Source organism: Bos grunniens, chromosome 14 (assembly GCF_055505025.1).
Source record: "Bos grunniens cultivar Pamir isolate PY7600 chromosome 14, Bosgru_T2T1.0, whole genome shotgun sequence".
Lineage (NCBI taxonomy): Eukaryota > Metazoa > Chordata > Mammalia > Artiodactyla > Bovidae > Bos > Bos grunniens.
In genome coordinates, this window is record NC_141178.1 from 16,370,756 (window position 1) to 16,389,645 (window position 18,890).

General features: G+C 45.1%; 1 protein-coding gene across 11 annotated transcripts in view; it reads right to left on the minus strand.

Moving 5' to 3' along the window:
* Window positions 1-1,166, minus strand: part of NIPAL2 (NIPA like domain containing 2) — a 93,150-nt gene extending 91,984 nt beyond the window's left edge. For all 11 annotated transcript variants that reach the window (XM_086336061.1, XM_086336058.1, XM_086336060.1 and 8 more), the window contains exon 1: window positions 1,002-1,166. In XM_086336061.1, the coding sequence (XP_086192187.1) occupies window positions 1,002-1,136 (135 nt within the window). In that variant the 5' untranslated portion in view covers window positions 1,137-1,166. The remainder of the gene's footprint in view (window positions 1-1,001) is intronic.
* Between the last annotated feature and the right edge of the window lie 17,724 nt (window positions 1,167-18,890).

Here is an 18,890-nt window from a genome sequence, read left to right on the forward strand (position 1 = left end):
CAAAGTGACATTCTCTCCTCTGCTGAAAACTAATAAGGTGGACACGTTTATTTTGTCCTTATATAAGTAAGTTATCTTCTGAGCTAAATTTTCGAAAACAAAATTCTAACATTTCAGAAACTAACATTCAAAACACTTGGCAAGCATAAAGGCTTCCAGGTGTTTGATTACGGTTAAAGCCCCTGATTTAGACCAACAACAGATATTTTATAATTACACTGTTGTAAAATAAAAAGACCTATTGATTTGTTAAAGAACAAGAACAAAGTAACACATTATGAAAACAGAAGGGAGCCTAGAATCCACCATATCAAGATCACTTGCTCGTTCTTGAAAGAATATAAATGTGGCTAGAGGAAGGGCTTTTTTTCCCCCTCCTGCTCTTAAACCAAGCCTGAAATAAATGGGCAGCTCCAATCCCCTTTGATCTTGTTAAATGTGTGTTTCCAGCGTACATGGGCGTTGTTGAGGCTGACGACGTTTTCCCGCAGGGCCGGTGAGCAAGGAGAGAGTCTGGCAACTGCAACCTGAGAATGTCAGTGTTCTTGTGCGGAAATGGAAGGAGCTGAGCTGACACGCTGGGGACACACACACAGTCACGCTCAGAGCATCTGCACAGAGGTGCTATCTGGTGGCCTTGAACCAGTTCTCTGATTCTGAGAAACAGTGTCACTCATGTTTTTAACTGTAAAATGATCCTGGGGGCGAATACGGGTGGAGGAGGGTTGCCCCCACACGCCTTAGAGTCCATCTGGGAGAAGAGGCTGGAGAGGAGGGATGTGTGGGGACACAGAGGCCCAGAACCGCCGGCCTGTGTGACCCACTCCCGGGGGCTGCTGCCCAGGGCTTCCCCGCTCTCCCGAACGCCGGGCAGTGAGGTCCACGTGTGGAAACTGCGTGTCAGCTCTGCCCACGTGGGCAGCCCGGTGTCCTCGGGACCGTCGGCCGGAGGGCGGCCCCAACCCGGTCCCCCCCCGGGCGGCGGGGCGGCCGGACCTTACCTGGTTCCGGCGGTACCACGCGCCCGACAGGGAGCCATTGCCGGCGCCCTGCGCCCCATACGTGAAGTTCCGAGCCAGCTCGTCCAGGACGGCCGAGGCGGCGGCCCCGGGCTCCCCCGGCGCCGGCGCCGCCATGAGCACTCGCTGCCCGCTCGCCGGGGCTCTGGCTCCGGCCGCCTCCCGGCCCAGCCGCACCCGCCAGGCGCCGCGGAGGAGGCGCGCCCTGCGGAGGCCGCGCCCGGGCCGCGCCGGAGCCACTTCCTGCTCGGTGTCCGGGCAAAGCGGGCGCGCCCGGGCCACCTGGTTCCCGCCCCCGCGCGGTGCCAGGTGCCCCAGGGGCCTTCCCGCGCTGCGGCCTCCCGGGCCGGGCCCCTCTGCGCGCGGGGTCGGGATGCGCTCAAGGCCAAAACGCTTCCAAGCCCAGGAGCGCCGAGTCAACACTTAAAACTAAAGTGAACAGGAGTGAAAGGAGACATTCAATTCGGTACAGTCACTCAGTCGTGTCTGACTCTTTGCGACCCCATGGACCGCAGCAGCCAGGCCTCCCTGTCCATCACCAACTCCCAGAGTTTATTCAGACTCATGTCCATTGAGTCGGTGATGCCATCCAGCCATCTCATCCTCTGTCGTCCCCTTCTCCTCCTGCCTTCAATCTTTCCTAGCATCTGGGTCTTTTCCAGTGAGTCAGTTCTTCGCATCAGGTGGTCAAAGTATTGGAGTTTCAGCTTCAGCATCAATCCTTCCAGTGAATATTCAGGACTGATTTCCGTTAGGATAGACTGGTTGATCTCCTTGCTGTCCAAGGGACTCTCAAGAATCTTCTCCAACACCACAGTTCAAAAACATCAATTCTTTGGCGCTCAGCTTTCTTTATAGTCCAACTTTCACATCCATTCATGACTACTGGAAAAACCATAGCTTTGACTAGACAGACCTTTGTTGGTGAACCCAAAGCAGCCACCTTCTTCAGTAGCTGGCAATCCAGCTGTCTATCTCAGATGCAGTGTTTCTCACTTATGTTTTTAAAACTGTTTACATATGGAAAATTCAGGAGTTCCCAGCAAATGTTGTAAGCAACAGGAGAATAAAGATTGGAGAGATTACATCTCAGGGCCAACACTTGACTGAACCTTATCAAATTTCCTAGAAGGAAAGAAGGATTCTCCAGTGGTAGCTGGAAGACTCTGGTACATATCTGGGACTGGATGGGCTTCCCTCCGATGGAACCAGAAGAACTTGCTGGAAAGTTGCCAACCATTGCGTGTAACAGTTTAGGTTGGGAGATAATTCGTAATGGGCTTAAGGAACTCTAACCAGATGTTCTGGTTTTATCTGTATTCAAATAATACTGAGTTACTACATCTGATGTTAGGTCCCTCTGGCCTTGGGAACTCTATGATTCTCTATTGTTGCCCTGGAACTTGCGACTCTTTCATTGGCACAATGCTGAGTCTTCTTATATAAGGTGCTTTGACTGCCCTGACTTCATCAAAGATAGACCTATAAGAAGAGAGAATCGCTGCTTAGCAGGGAAATGTGCAAATGAGAGAATAAAATGAGAAAAAAAGTAATTTCAGATAGAAGAAGAACGGGACATCTCTGAAGTTGTCGTTTCCTGCTTCAGCACTCAAAATATTCAGTGAACAGTTAATATGGTAGCTAACTATTTCCAATTTCGAGGCTCATTTATTTCCATTAAGTATCTGAAGGGAACAGTGTCTATTTTTAATATTTCCTATAACGTTATATTACTTTGTGCCGGGACTTTATTAATGTTCCTTTCGGTTGAGATGGTTTGGGGTACGAGTAACAGAATATCCAAGTAAAAGTGGCTTAAGCAATGACCATCTGTTATCTCCAGCGGGAGGGTGGCTCTGTGCGGTTCTATCACGTTGTCACCTCCATCTTTCTGCTCTGCCATCCCTGAGGTCTTGGCCTTGTGCTATTCGTGGTGGCAGCTCCAGACACTGCATGCAAACATGATCACATTTAGAAAAGAAGTGGGCCTTTTCTCCTTAGGCATCTTTTTGCTAGACAGGAAAGCTTTTCCAGAATCCCCCCAGCTGCCTCCCCCTCTCCGATTCCATTAGCCAGGACTGGATCACATGGCAGGGAGGCTGGGAAAGTGACTGGTAGGCATTTCCAGCCTTGGGAGTGGAGGTGAGCCCCGCTGGTGAGGAAGGAGTGGGATGGGGTGGGAGGGCATCACTGGCAGAGCTTGGCACAACCATTCTATAGTGTATTCTATCAGCCAGATTGCAACAACTCATAGGGTCTGTAATGCGCAAACTAATAAATGGATCGTGTTACTTTCCTAACCTGCCCACTGCCACAATAAAGTTCACACTTCTTCAGTCTATCAGTAGGAGACCCTTTATGATCTGGCCCCCATTCTCTGCTACATTCAGCTCATTTTATTTTTGAAATAAAAAAATCATTTTCAGTTTCTTGGCATTTTTTTTTAAACCTTTACTTTTGGAGGATGATGGCACTTGGTGCAGAATAGGTATGATGTATATAGCCCGTGATGTGCTCTGCTCTAGAAGCCAAGATGTCCCTGCAGTTGCTGTGACTGTCCTAGCGTGTGGGGGTGGTTGAAACAAAGGATTCGTGACCAGCGCTCCTTCCCACACAGTTCACAAGGAGGCAGCAGGAATGCCGTGCGAGCTATTTTGGTCCCAGGAGTGTAGGCAGCGCCGGAGGCTGTTCCGGGCATTGTGATGGCCTGTGCCTCCTGCAGGGTTTCTTCAGGGGCTGTTCTGTTCACTTTACAAGATGCCAGAAGCCTTTGATCAACCTCCTGTCCTCAGCGCTGGAACAGTGGAGGTCTGCCTTCCTCAGTTAATTCAAAGGATTCCACTCTGGAGCCACATCATTTGAAGCTGGACTTCACTGTGAACTTAGCGAGCAAGGTTACATTTTGCCCGCCTTGCCTAGGATCACTTGCTTATAGCCTCTACAAAATAGTTCTGTTTTTTTAATTCCCCTTTAGCATGAGTCAGTCAATGATAGTTTCACTAATGATGAATGTCTAAGGGGATGAGGTAGATATTAGGGTAAAGATTAATTCAGGTATCTTACATCATATACAAATGCCAGCCTCAGAGTAAATAATGAGAAAGGTAAATCTCTTAATTCTTTTGGACTCACCAGATGATCTCTACAGCTGACAGTATGAACAGTTTTTAAAATGCAAATGCTACAGGCAGATGGTCAGGTTCACATTCTTATTCCACCGCTGTGTTTACTGTGTGACAGTGATCACGTTGCTTAATTTCTCTGTGTCTTACATTCATCATCCATGAAAGGGAGTTAAGAGTACTGAAACATAGTAGTCAGTATGGAACTTCCCTGCTGGTCCAATGGTTAAGCCCTCAAGGCAAGGGGCCAGGTTCAACCCCTGGTCAGGCAACTAGATCCTGCATGCCACAACTAAGACCCAACAGAGCCAAATATATAAATATATGCCACTCTTGAGCATCTATCCAGTGAAAAGCATGGTCTGAAGGGACACGTGCACCCCAGTGTTCATTGCAGCGCTGTTTACAATAGCCAAGACAAGGAAGCAACCTAAATGTCCATTGACAGAAGAATGGATAAGACTTAGAGAACTAACTTATGGTTACTGAGGGAAGGCGGAGGGAAGGGATGGTTAGGGAGTTTGGGATGGACATGTACACACTACTATGTTTAAAATAGACAGCCAACAAGGACCTACTGTATAGCACATAGACTTCTGCTCAATGTTATGTGGCAGCCTGGATGAGAGGGGAGTTTGGGGGAGAAGGGATACATGTGTATGTATGACTGTGTGGCTTTTCTGTGCACTTGAAACTATCACAACATTGTTAACCAGCTATACTCCAATATAAAATAAAAAGTCTAAATGAAAAACAAACACAGTAAAATCAAACCCCCAAGAAATCTTATAAAAAAGAAAGAAAGGACTCAGTAAGTGCTGGTGTTTACTATTACCTTGATGGTGGTTTGATCACTAGGTCGTGTCTGACTCTTGGTGAGTCCATGGACTGTAACCTACAGGGCTCCTCTGTCCATGGGAGTCTCCAGGCAAGAATACTGGAGTGGGTTGCCATTTCCTTCTTCAGGGATCTTCCCGACCCAGGAATCGAACCGAGGTCTCCTGCATTGCAGGTAGATTCTTTACTGACTGAGCTACAAGGGAAGCCCTACTATTACCTTGGGTACTACTATTACCTTAGGATGGCGAAGTATTCCTTAAACAAAGAGAAAAAAATGCAAACGACAGAGGAAAAAATTGATGCATACCATTAAGATAAAATTAAGAACTTTTATACATCAATAGACCATAAAGTATAAAAAGATAAGTCACAAACTAAGAATGTTTACTTGTTGCACATGTGATTGACAGATGATTCATATCCAGAAAATATAAATAACAGGTAAATAACAAAAAACGTCAGGCAGCCTCATGGAAAAACAGGCAAAAAATATAAATAGGGCATTTTTCATGAGAAAATACAAATGACTCATAAACATATAAAATGCTTCCATCTCATCAATAATCAGGAAAGGGCAAGTTAAAATCCCAATAAGAACCATTTTATACCTGCTGGTTTGGCAAAAGAAAAAAAAATTTTTTTAATTTACAAATTGTCTTGGTACATTTGGGAACACTACTGATTGTGTAGCTTATAAACAACAGAAATTTATTACTCTTAGTTTTGGAGACTGGAAGTCCAAGGTCAAGTAGCCAGCAAGGTCATATTCAGGGAAGCCCTCTTGCTGGTTCATGGCCAGCACCTTTTTGCTGTGCCCTCATATGGTGAATTGAAAGAGGCTAGGGATCCCTCTGGAGCCTTTTTATCAGGCATTAATCCCATTCATGAGGGTTCCTCTCCTAAAGCCTCACCTACTAATACTAGCCCCTTTTGAGGGGGTTGGATTTTAAATAAGAATTCTGGAAGGACACAAGCATTTAGACCAAATACTGGTGAAGATACGGAGCATCAGAAACTACTATTCATTGCTGATGCTATAGATACTGGAAATTGGACATTGTTTGGTAAAGACGAAGGTGCACGTATAAATTTCACTCTTATAAATATACCCCCGAGAAACTTCTGTGTGTGGATAGCAGAAATGTACAAGGATAACAGGACACTTTGTAATAACAAACCAGCAAACAAACCTGGAAGCAGCTCAAGTGTCTATCAACAGAATTAGTGGGCAAATGAACTTTGATACATTTATATGATGAAATACAATACATTGAGTACATCCATATGTGGGAAAATTTGAAGAAAAGCAAGGGAATGAAAAAATTTGGATAGTGGTTCAAAGGTATTGGCAATGTTCTATTTCTTAAACTGGGCACGGGCATTCATTTTATTATTAAAGATATACATTTATGTGTAATATGACACAACTTTCTATGTATTTTTTATGTTTCTATGTATATTTTATAAATAATTCAGGAAAGCACACAGTTTTGTGGTCAAAGTTTCCAAAAGTTCAGGGTCCTTAGACCTGGATTTAAGTTCAGTCTTCTGCTCTTCATCAGTTACACGGTTTTGGACAAATTCTCTGGGATTCAGTTTCTTCATTCATAAAGCAAAAATAATAACATTTCTCTCAAAGACTGTTGCAAAAATTCAGTGGTAGGTAATGCTGGTGAAAAACATCTTTTAGTTCAGTTCAGTTCGCCAAACACTTTGTGCAGGATCCAAGGACACAAGGATGAATGAAGCGTGGGCCCTGTCCCTGGGGCTTGCACTGTAGTGAGCAGATAGGCAGGGAAGCTGGTAAACTTGAATTAACCTCTGCCTGGAGCTAGGAAAGAGCAAAGAAGATGCACTCAGTTCAGCTCCGAAAGGCAGGTGCAAGCCTGAGATGGCTTCCTAGAGGGGGATGATGTCTGTTGGAATCCCGAAGGACGAGTTAGCCAAATGAATGAGAGAGGTGGGGGTGAGCAGGGCAGGAACAGCATAAGCAAAGGCCAGAAGCAAGAAACAGCATAGTTTGTACGTTTTCACGTTAGTCTCAGGTTGGGTGAGATGTACCCTAAAGTAAGGATAGAGAGACTGGCAGGGCCAGGAGATTCAGAATTTCACACGTTGGTTTATTAAAGTTGGACTTGATTCTTAATGGAAGCCATGGAGTAACTTTAGATAAGAAGCTGCAGGACAAGATTGGTGCTGTAAAAGATCCTCTGCTGGAAGGACAAGTGGAAAACGCCAGAGATAAAGAGATAAGTGAGAAGACTGCAATGGCTCAAGTGAGGATATATAGAAAGACTGGAGAGAAGCAGAGAGTTTAAGAAAAGTTTAGACATAAAAACCAGAGCAAACTGTTTATGGGGCAGAGGAGGAAGGCAGAGAGAAGAGCCTAGCTTGGGTGCTGGGTTCCAAGCCAGCACCATTGCTGATGCAAATTGGAAGGAAGAGCTGATTTAGGGGGAAAAGGGATGAGTTTGGTTTAAGTCAGAAACTTACTGAATTTGAGGTGCTTTGTGGGGCATCTGTGCAGAAAAGGGTGTACAGAGTTATCCCAAGATGCAAGGTGAGGTCAGGGCCAGGGAGATAGATTTGGGACTCACCAGCTTGCAGGTGAATGAGACTGACCAGGCGAGCACATGGCCTCCCCTTTTTAGGGTAGGGCTCAGTGCTGTTTGTCTGTAAAGGGCCAGGTAGTAACTGTTTCAGGTTTTGTGGACTCTGTGGCCACTATCATAACTATTTACTTCTGATATTATAGTGTGAAAGCAGCCACAGACAATACATAAGTGAGGGCATGGGGATGTGTTGCAATAAAGCTATTCACAAAAACAGTTGGCTGGCCAGATTTGGCCCATGAACAGTAGTTTGCTGATCCTTATTCTAGAGACAGAAGAGCTGAGTACAGAACACAAGGCCCAGAAGGACCACTTGAGAGGGAAGGGACTATATTTTCCAGGCCTCTTGGCATGTGAATGATAGAATACCAATTCAAATGGAAATTCAATAGCTCATAACTAATATCTGGGAAGCGGGGGATGGAGTCACACCACTGGGTCGAGGAACTTGATTTTTTGGGTGTATATTTCATCCTCAAATCTGCTTCACATGAGGGGGGCAGGGCCACAGCAGCTCCCAGTGTCCATCTTTAGAGCCTGGGCTCAGAAAGGTAAAGGGAATGCCGCAGACTGACTATTGTTCCCAGTTCTTCATGCCCCTACACGCAGGGATATTTTTATGACACACCTGCAATTCTTCCCACAAGAGGTATCTTCCCAGTGATTGTGGATGTGGCCACATGACTTGCTTAGGGAGTGTGGACAGAGTCACAGTGTGACTGTTCTGGCCAAGGCTTGAAGAAATGTCAAATGTTTCTGCTTGCTTGGTGCCCTGTCCTGAGAAGAGTGTGTCCCAAGTAGCCACCGGTCCAGAGAGAATAAAGAAACCTGTGAAACATACCCAAAAGCAGCCTTTGCCACATCTGACTGTGGGCTATTGGCAACAAAACAAATAATGGGTGTCACAGGCCACTGAGATTTTGAGAGTGTTTGTTATGTAACTAAAGTGATTGGTTGAAGGTATTCCCTGCTGCTGCGGCTGCTGCTGCTGCTGCTAAGTTGCTTCAGTTGTGTCCAACTCTGTGCGACCCCATAGATGGCAGCCTACCAGGCTCCCCCATCCCTGGGATTCTCCAGGCAAGAATACTGGAGTGGGTCGCCATTTCCTTCTCCAACGCATGAAAGTGAAAAGTGAAAGTGAAATTGCTCAGTCATGTCGGACTCTTAGCAACCCCATGGACTGCAGCCTACCAGGCTCCTCCATCCATGGGATTTTCCAGGTAAGAGTACTGGAGTCGGGTGCCATTACCTTCTCCAGAAGGTATTTCCAACCAGCTTCATTAGCAAATCCTGGCAAAAAACTCTGATTGGCCTGATTTGGGACACGTGACCCATCTCTGAACCAATCAGTGAGGACAGAGAGATTTGGTATTATGATTGGCCCACCTAGGTCACATGCCCATTCTTCAGGGAAGTGGGGCACTTACCAAGCTGAGGCGCAGGGATACTGAACAGAGGAGACCATGCTGAGGAGAACCAGCATAGAGTGGTGCCATGGAAACTCGGGCAGGAGAGAATAATAAAAACAGGGGTATGTGAATAATTCCACCAACAGCAAAGAGAACACCAAGACAACAAACAAAATGTGTTTCTTGGTTTTGGCAACGTGCACTTGTGCATCCTCCGTTGCTCAGTCATGTTCAGCTCTTTGTGACCTCATGGACTGTAACCCACCAGGCTCCTCTGTCCATGGGATTCTCCAGGCAAGAATACTGGAGTGGGGTGCCATTTCCTCCTCCAAGGGAATCTTCCTGACCCAGGGATTGAACCTACATCTCCTGCGTCTCCTGCAGTGGCTAGCGGAGTCTTTGGTTTTGGCAATAACAACCGATAAAAGTCATTGGTGATCTTTGCTCGAGCAGTTTCAATTGAGTATCAGATGACAGCCGGATTATAGCTCACAATAATGTTTCCGTCAACTCCAATCCACTATAGGAATGCTAGTTGTAACCAAAAAGGACCTTCGATAGGAGCAGATTAGGAGTCTGTTAAGGGAGAGCTAGGAGTTTTATTTAATTGTGCATCACTTGGAAGCCACAGGAGGCTTAGGACAGGGATCATCCACACTCGACAAGACACGATTCTCAAGGTGTGAGAGGTATCTCGAGGGTGGAACCAGGCGGAAAGGTGGAGGCCCCGTCCCGGCTTGACCCTCAGGGCCTGTGGGCAGAACCAGACGTGAAGACAGGATCCAAGCAATAGGAAATTTAAAACAGCAGAGTTTAGTGAGAGATCAGGAGGAGGTGGTAGAGGCCAAGGGAGGGGAGGGCTGATAAGAGTCTCTGGTCCCAGGCCTGGAGAAACAGGAACACAGCCAGCCTTGTAACACAAGTATCCAACTGATGGAATGTTCATCCAGTGCCCACCCCTTCGGAGGAGTCTGACTTTATCTTGACTTCTTTTAAGACCTCTTTCCCAGCCCCACCGCATGCCCCGTCCTCCATATGCTCCCTGTCCCTCCTGCTTTCACTGATGTCGGACTCTGTACAACTTCCCAAGGCTGTGTCCCCTCAGGCCTGGTCCCCGGCATCTCTCCCTCTGTCTCATCGTAAATGGTAGCATCCCAGGTCCCATTCCTTTGCTCTCTACTTTCATCTGGGGATGAATCCATGCGAAGATATTAAAGTAACAGCTCTTCTTATTTTTTGCTTATTTGCTTTCTTAAATAGAGTCCTGGTAATGTGATGTCTTCATCCAAAAGAGTATTTCTGTCAAGGGAGTAAGAATTGGGGCTGTTGGAGGTGGGGCAGGCAGAATTTTCCTTCAAATCTTACCACAAGAAGAGCTGATTTTTCAGTTCAAGTTTGAAAACAGGATAAGAACCGCATCCCAGCTCAGCAGTCAGCATCATTCCCTCTTCTTCTACTGATGGGATGAGGCCCACCTACATGAGGGAGGGCAATCTGCTCTTCTCAGTTTACTGAATCAAATGATAATCTCACCCAGAGACCCTCAAAGGAATGCTTGACCAAATGCCTGCTTATTCTGTGGCCCAAATTGACACATGAAGTTAGATACCATATATAGCAGGCTCCGCAAGAAAGGGAATAAGAGAGACAGTCCTGTTTGCTTTTAAAACTGATAAAATGGCCTGCCGGCAGTGACAAATGTGGCAGGCAGAAGTTTCCCAGGCAGAAATTTGATTATTTCTACCGTTTTCCTTTGGCCTGAAGTTTGATCTCTGTAGTAATCTGATTTGTAGGCCATTCTACCTGGATAGAATTTCTTTTCTGTCTTTGTCCTCCCCCTCTCCTCCTCCAGCAATGTTATCATCATTGTATTGTCCTTGTCATCAACATCCAAGGTTTCTTAAGTGCCTGCTGCTTACAGGGCTCTGTGGTAGGAAGAATTTTGGAATCCACAGGGGAAACTATATCTGTCCCTTGTTTTGAGTGGCTAAATGCCAGTTTAGGAGCCAGAATATGTACATAAAAGGTACAAATCAAGTATGAATTGGATAACTAAGTGCAACGTGCAGGAGGATATTCATCTTAGACTGGAGGAGGGCATGGCAACCCACTCTAGTCTTCTTTCTTGGAGAATCCCATGGACAGAGGAGCCTGGTGGGCTACAGTCCACAGGGTCGCAAAGAGTCGGCCACAACTGAAGCAACTGAGCATGCGTAGGTTCATCTTAGATTCCAGAAAAAGGAGTGCTTAGCAGGCTGACCCGGAGAAGGCAATGGCACCCCACTCCAGTACTCTTGCCTGGAAAATCCCATGGATGGAGGAGCCTGGAAGGCTGCAGTCCATGGGGTCGCTGAGGGTTGGACATGACTGAGCGACTTCACTTTCACTTTTCACTTTCATGCATTGGAGAAGGAAATGGCAACCCACTCCAGTGTTCTTGCCTGGAGAATCCCAGAGACGGGGCAGCCTGCTGGGCTGCCATCTATGGGGTCGCACAGAGTCGGACATGACTGAAGTGACTAAGCAGCAGCAGCAGCAGGCTGACCATGGTCTGGAATAGCTTCAAGGAGGTCATGATCCTTGGGCAGGGCCTGAGGGAAGAGTGTGACCAAAACGGGTGTTGGGAAGGAGAAAGACTATGTCAGGAGTACGGACCACCGGATGCAAGCGGAGAGTGCAGGTGTGGGCGGGGACCGACAGGGCGCCAGGGAACAGCTTGATGCCTGGGGTGCAGCCTCCAGGAACAGCTTTAGGCCCAGCTTGCTCATTAAAATCTTTTGACTGTGTGTGAAGTTTTCCAGGATCAGCACAGAGTGTCGGCTGCATCTCCCGGAGGCGTCTCCTCCCGAACACGCCTTCTGAAACCAGCCCAGCAGGTCAAGCATTGAAGCTGCTGCATGGAGTGATACACACACCCTCTGCAAAGCCCTTCTCCTGGATTTGCACATGATTAAAAAGAAAGAAAAGCAATGAAAGCAAAAGCCTCAACTTGTTTTCGCAGGTGCAGTTGTGCTGGTTTTACACGGTCAGCCCAGTGTACCTGGGCCCGCATCACTGTCGGTTCTTAGTGAGTGCTTGGGGGATGGGACGGAAACCGTGTGAGCCGGGAGACAGTGCAGACTGTGCCTCCTGCAGCCAGTGAGGCGGCGCCCCCACCCTGAATCTCCCCCAGGCCTCCCTCAGTCCTCAGGAGGCAGTGTGGATTGCAGAGAGTCATCTTCTCTGAGAAACCACACAAGCTCCAGTTCTGCTCTGCCAGGAATCAGCTGCATGATCTTGGGCAAGTCATTTGAGTTCCGTCAGCCTCGTTTTCTCATCTGTGAAATCAGAGGTTTGGACTAGGTGACCGTGCAGAATGTTTCCAACTCTGAAGGATGAGTCCAGGAGAATTTTATCTTCCTTGGATTATAACAAATACCGTTTTTTTTTTTCCCTCTTCTGTCTACTTAGGGGAAGAGAGAGCCACTTGAGAAGGGACTAATCCGTCTCCCTGAGATGTCTTGGGATGTCTGACAGTCTCCAACCAAAGAGGGTTGGCTTTTACCTACCAGCCACGCTTAAAATAATATCTTGTATGGGTATTTTAGAGAGATGGAATATTTAGAGAACTTTAAATAAAGGAGAACTAATATTCAATAATGCTATAATTGAGTAGCTCTGTGATCTTGGACAAGTTATCTCACTTTTCTGAGATTCAGTTTCCCTTTTTGTGGTGGTGCTAGTGGTAAAGAACCTGCCTGCCAATACAAGAGATGTAAAAGACGCAGGTTTGATCCCTGGGTCAGAGAGATCCCCTGGAGGAGGGCATGGCAACCCACTCCAGTATTCTTGCCTGGAGAATCCCATGGACAGAGGAGCCCGGCGGATGACAGTCCATGGGGTCGCAAAGAGTCGGACATGACTGAAGCGACTTAGCACACAATAGGAATAATACGAACAATAGGAGCCACACTTAAATATGTAAGCTAGGTCCTGAGAATAGTACCTGCACAGACTGAAGCCACGAGGGTGCCTGTAACTTGTGTGTTTGTGAGGTGATGAGGTGTGACGTACAGTGGTTAAAAGTGGGGCACCCGAGCAGGTGGATCTGAGTTTCACTCTGGGCTTTGTCCCTTTTGTGTGGCCTTGGGCAATTTATTTTCCTTCCCCAAGCCTCAGTTTCTTCCTCTTTATGGAAATAATAGTTCCTGCTGTGTAGGATTATTCATGAAGATTCAGGGAGACAAGGCATCGAAAGTGCTTAGCCCGCTTACAGAGTAAACATTCAATAATTTAATCACAATAACAAATAACAATAGTAATAATAAATGTCATGATCCCTCCTCCACTGGCTCTCCTCCAGGGATGGCAGTAGGGGAAGGAGAATCTCCTGAGTGGGGAGAGGGCCAAATCATGTGGCCAGATAGTACGTTTCATGAGCGTAGGGCCATGTCCATCTGGTTTATCCTGAAGCTCCAATGCCTAGCACAGTATGCTCGCATGTGGCAGTCACTGTGAAGAAAGCCTTTACTTATGGTGGAACCAACACAAACATGCTCATACATCATCCTACTTTTACAAGACATGGCTTAGCTGCCAAGCTTTCGGGTCTATTCTACCTGCTGCCTTAATGGCTTCACCCAGGAGGATGTTCAGAGATGTCTAGATCTCCTCTTAAGTCTAGACCAGCACTGTCCCAAAGAACTATAAGGCAAGACACACATGGGAATTTTAAAAATCTTAGTAGCTATGTGAAAAAAGTAAAAAGGAACAGGTGAAATTAATTTTAATAACACTTTATTTAGCCTACTATATACAACGATATTGAGGGCAGAAGGAGAAGAGGGCATCAGAGGATGAGATGGCTGCACGGCATCACTGATGCAATGGACATGAACTTGGGCAAACCGGGAGATGGTGAAAGACAGAGAGGCCTGGCATGCTGTGGTCCATAGGGTCGCAAAGAATCAGACAAGACTGGGTGACTGAAAATCGACAACAACATACAAAATATTACCATTTCAACACAGAGTCAACATGGAAATGATAATTACATATTTAATTTCTTCATAACGCGCTTGAAATCTGGTTTGGATTTTACATTTGCACGTCTCAGTTGGGACAGCACAGTTCAAGGCACAAAAGGCACATATGTTTAATGAATGGCTGCTGTATTGGAAGGTGTAGCTCCAGGTTAGCTTGATGAAGCCTAGCCTTCCACTATCCATTCCATTCCTCAGTTCTACATCCTGTTTGAGAACCCAGGTCTTTCCCAGGTGGCTGTCCTGAGAAAGGCTTTGGGCTTCTTTGAAGACATACCCACCACCCACATGGGCATGCTTCAGTCTTACATGTCTTACTAGAAAAATCACAGCATGACACCATAACCATAATATCCATTCCACAAGATACATGTATACCATGAGAATAAATTTTTCTAGGCCCTTCAAGCTTGTTATTTGAAGTATCAACTATCATCAAATGTCAACTATCATCCTCTTTTTCAGACATGCTTTTTGGAGAGCTTGATTTACTGTGATCTTGGCTTACATTCAACCTTCTCTGATAATTCATTTGTTCATTCAATTTATGGAGTGCCTCTCATGTGTAATGGAGTTAGGAATGTTATCATATGCAGGAAGGATTCAAGGCCTGCCCTTGGGAACCTTAAACTCAAGTTGGATGAGCATATCAAGAAACAGGATTTTATAACAGAGAGTAGCGGGGGAAATATTCAGTACTCTGACAGTTTATAGGAGAGCAGCTAACCTAACAGAGGAGTGTGTGTGTGTGTGTGTGTGTGTGTGTGTGCGTGCATGCACGTGCAAGGGGGCAGTCAGGGAGGCAATATCTAAAATAAGGCCTGAAGTATAGAGAAAGGGAACCCTCCTACACTGTTGGTGGGAATGGAAATTGATGCAACCTCTATGGAAAACAATATGGAATTTCCTTAAGAAACTAAAAGCAGAATTACCAAATGATCCAGCAATCCCACTCCTGGGCATATATCCAGAAAAGATAAATACCTGAAGGTTGGGTTGAAGTTGGGGTGTAAATTATTGGGGAGTGTGGGGCAGGGAAAGGAGGAGAGCCTTCCAGACAGGTGAGGAATGAGTAGGAACATGTCCCAGAGGATCAAGGACAATGTAGGGGGTCTGCAAATCATTCCATCCAGCTCGAGTCCAGGAAAAGTACATCTTTGGCTTGGGTAGATATAGGGAAGGCACAGTCAACAGTTTCGACTTTATTTACATTCTGCAGTAAAGATACTGGAAACTTCAACTTTGGTTCTGATTTCTCCACCTACCTTCTTAATCTGTATTTTCTAGCTGTTTACAGGATATCTCCCTGTTCCACGTAAGATCAACATTCTCAGAAATCACTCATCACCCTCACTCCTCTACTAAATATTCCAAACTGGCTCTGTGTCCTAATTTCTCTATCCCTCATAATGAGATCAGCATAATTCTAGTCTCCTACCCAGCTAAGACATCTTTCATCCCTTCTATATCTTCGTCCCTGGTACCCAAGCTGTCACTGACTCTCGCTAATTTTTTGATTGAATAGCTGAAAGCTTTTGGTTCAAGCACTTTCTGGCTTCCTTGAATTCATCACTCATCTTTCTATAATAGCTTTAAATTTTCACCAAGGCTATCTGAACTCCAAGTGGTATAACTTGTACTCCTTTGAGATATCATTCTGGAACAAAGCAGCAGTTTTAAAGATCACATCAGATTATAAAGTAGGAAAATAATTTCTGCAGTCCAGAAAAGCCTCAAGTAATTTTTACTGGAAAAAAGGCAATTCTTAATGTTTTATTTAGCTTGGATTCTACCATCAGCTTTAAAAAAAATTCATCAACCTTCCTCTTGGAGTCTGAAGCTTTTATTACCTGCATAGAGAATTCAGAAGTTGGGATTTTTACTTGTCTAATTGTGTCCCTCCCTTTCTATTCAAGGTCTTTCCTGGATGCATTAACCTGAATGCTCACTCACCCTAAAAAAATGTTCAACACTGTTTAAACTTGCCCTGATTACCAAGTATCTTACTTCATACCGGCTCAGCAATTCATTATAACCACACCCTAAGAACTGGACACAGAAAATTTAAAACACAAGAACCAGATTGCATTTTGTGTCTCAGGAATAGATGAGAAGAGAAATGATAATTTCCCCCAGTTGTATTTTGTCATATTTTAAACAAAATGTCCACTGGCTGGAAATTCCATTTCAATCAGTTAAGTGTTAGGTGAGGTTTAAGCAGTGTGCTCAGCATGAAACTGCTTTTTAGAGGTATGGTCATCATGTCTGCTACATCTAAAATCAGGACACATGGTGTAACAATGGGACAGAGGGTTTGAAATCAATGTTACCTTGGAAAATGTGGGTTATGTGACTGCCACAGTTACAGGAAATGCAAGAGAAATATTGTCCCTCAAGTTCACAGTGTTATTGGAAATAGAAGTCTAACACAGTCATTTACTCCACCACTAAATAGTGAACACTTAGTATAGGAGGTATTTTCTTAGGTGGTAAGATTACAAACATGAAAAATACAGTCACTTTAAATGCATTCTTCAGGTAGGCCCATATGAGGCTAATTTCATGTGCCAACTTGGCTAGGCTATGGTGCCCCGTTGTTTGGTCAAACACTATTCTAGATGTTGCTGTTTTCAGTTTCAGATCAGTTGCTCAGTCATGTCCAACTCTTTGCGACCCCATGGACTACAGCACGCTAGGCTTGCCTGTCCATCACCAACTCCCAGAGCTTGCTCAAACTCATGTCCATTGAGTCAGAGTTGCCATCCAACCATCTCATCCTCTGTCATCCCCTTCTGTTCTTGCCTTCAATCTTTCCCAGCATCGGGGCCTTTTCTAATGAGTCACTTCTTCTCATCAGGTGGCCAGAGTATTGGTGCTTCAGCTTCAGCATCAGTCCTTAATTTTTTAGATGTGATTAACATTTAAATAAGTAGACTTGAATAAAGCAGATTATGCCACGTAACATAAATGGGCCTCCTTCAATCATTTGAAGGCCTTAAGAGCAAAGACTGAAATTCCCCTCAAGGAGAGGGAATTCAGCCTTCAAACTTAAGGCTACAAAATCGACGCTTAGGGGAATTTCCAGCCTACTAGCCTACCCTGCTGGGTTTGGATTTACCATTTTCCACAGTCTTGTGAGCCAACTCCGTAAAAATAAATCTCTCTCTCTTCTCTCTGAAGAATTCTAATACAACCCTCATAAGAATTATTTATTTCCCACTCCCGAGGTGTATATTTAAGCATACTTGTATAACCTTTTTCTTTTTTCCCCCCACAAACAGTAACATTCCCCTTCACAATATGTCTTCTAGCAATGTTTTTAAACGTATGGCATTCACTTTCAAGGCCTAGCTTGCTGCTGAAGAGAAAATTTAGAAGCTGATATGTAATGAACGGATGGAACAAAGTTGCCTAATTTTAAGCAGAATGGAAAAGAGGGACTGCAGAGAACTTGAGGAAACCTGAGAGCGTTCAAGTCAGAGAGGCCATATGAAAAAAAGCACAAAGAAGGCAACTTCCTGATGACAGAATTTGGAAGCAAGAAACTGCGTGGAAGATAGGGCCTGTGTCTATCAGGACACACACGGTAGAAAAAGACGGTATGGGGGGAAAAAAGGAAGGCAGTAGAGAGAAGCTGGTCAAAGCAATTTGGATAACAATCAAAACTGCTTGCTGATAAAAAATGAGCAAAAAATGTCATTTAAGATATAGAACTATGAATTCAAGGCTAGATTAGTGTTTGGGGGTTTTGGGGTTTCTATGAGCCTTTCCAGTGGAAAATGGTACAGGTTGAGCTGTCCTAAAAGGAAATGTGGGCGCCTCATAGCAAGAGAATTTTGGAAGGAATAAGTGATAGCTGACTTCCACATCTGGTTTGAGCACATAGCGAGCCCGCTTCTCTGAACTGGAGATAGAACCCACTTGGAAGAGGGAAATCTTAGAAATAATTAGGCTTAATTAGGTTGTCAGCTCAGATATCATTATGTCTTGCTGCTCAGGGATGTTTTGCAAATTTAATTAGTTAATGTTTGTAAAATAAGCTACAAGTGCCATGTATCATTGGCATAGAATTTGATTTTCAGTATGATGAATCTTCAGTGTGATGTAGTTAAGTCATGCTGATTTCATATGAACTTTGATTGCAGGGTAATGCCTGTTCCGGAGTGTTCTGGAGACATGGGCACTTGGGCTCTCATACTGGCATTTCATCAGGAAAAGCTCTGACACTGGAGCATGGTGGCAGGAATTTTGCATGGAATGTGATACACGGATAAGGTGAGAAGAGACATTTAAACTGTCAGATGAGAATTGTGACTTCTACTGACACATAAATGTGATGTTTGTAACAATACCCAGTTGGACAGTATAGTAACTAAAAACAAACATTTTATCATCAAGATTTGCATGAGAGAAAACACTAAGGATCTTAGTTGGGTCCCTATGTTCTCTTTGCCTATTATATGACATGTACATTAAATACTCTTCAACTAGGAAATTAATTTTTTAAATCAAAAAATGACTTCAAGTATTACTCCATCCATACCTGTAAGTAAGCTCTTCCTGTGTGTGTGGGAAAGTCGCTCAGTTGTGTCCGACTCTTTCCAACCCCACTGACTGGAGCCTGCCAGGCTCCTCTGTACATGGAATTCTCCAGGTCAGAATACTGGAGTGGGTAGCCATTCCCTTCTCCAGGGAATCTTCCCGACCCAGGGATCGAACCCAGGTCTACCTCATTACAGGTGGATTTTTTACCATCTGAGACACCAGGGAAGTCAAGAATACTGGAGTGGGTAGCTCATCCCTTCTCTAGAGAATCTTCCTGACCCAGGAATCGAACCAGGGTCTCCTGCATTGCAGGTGGATTCTT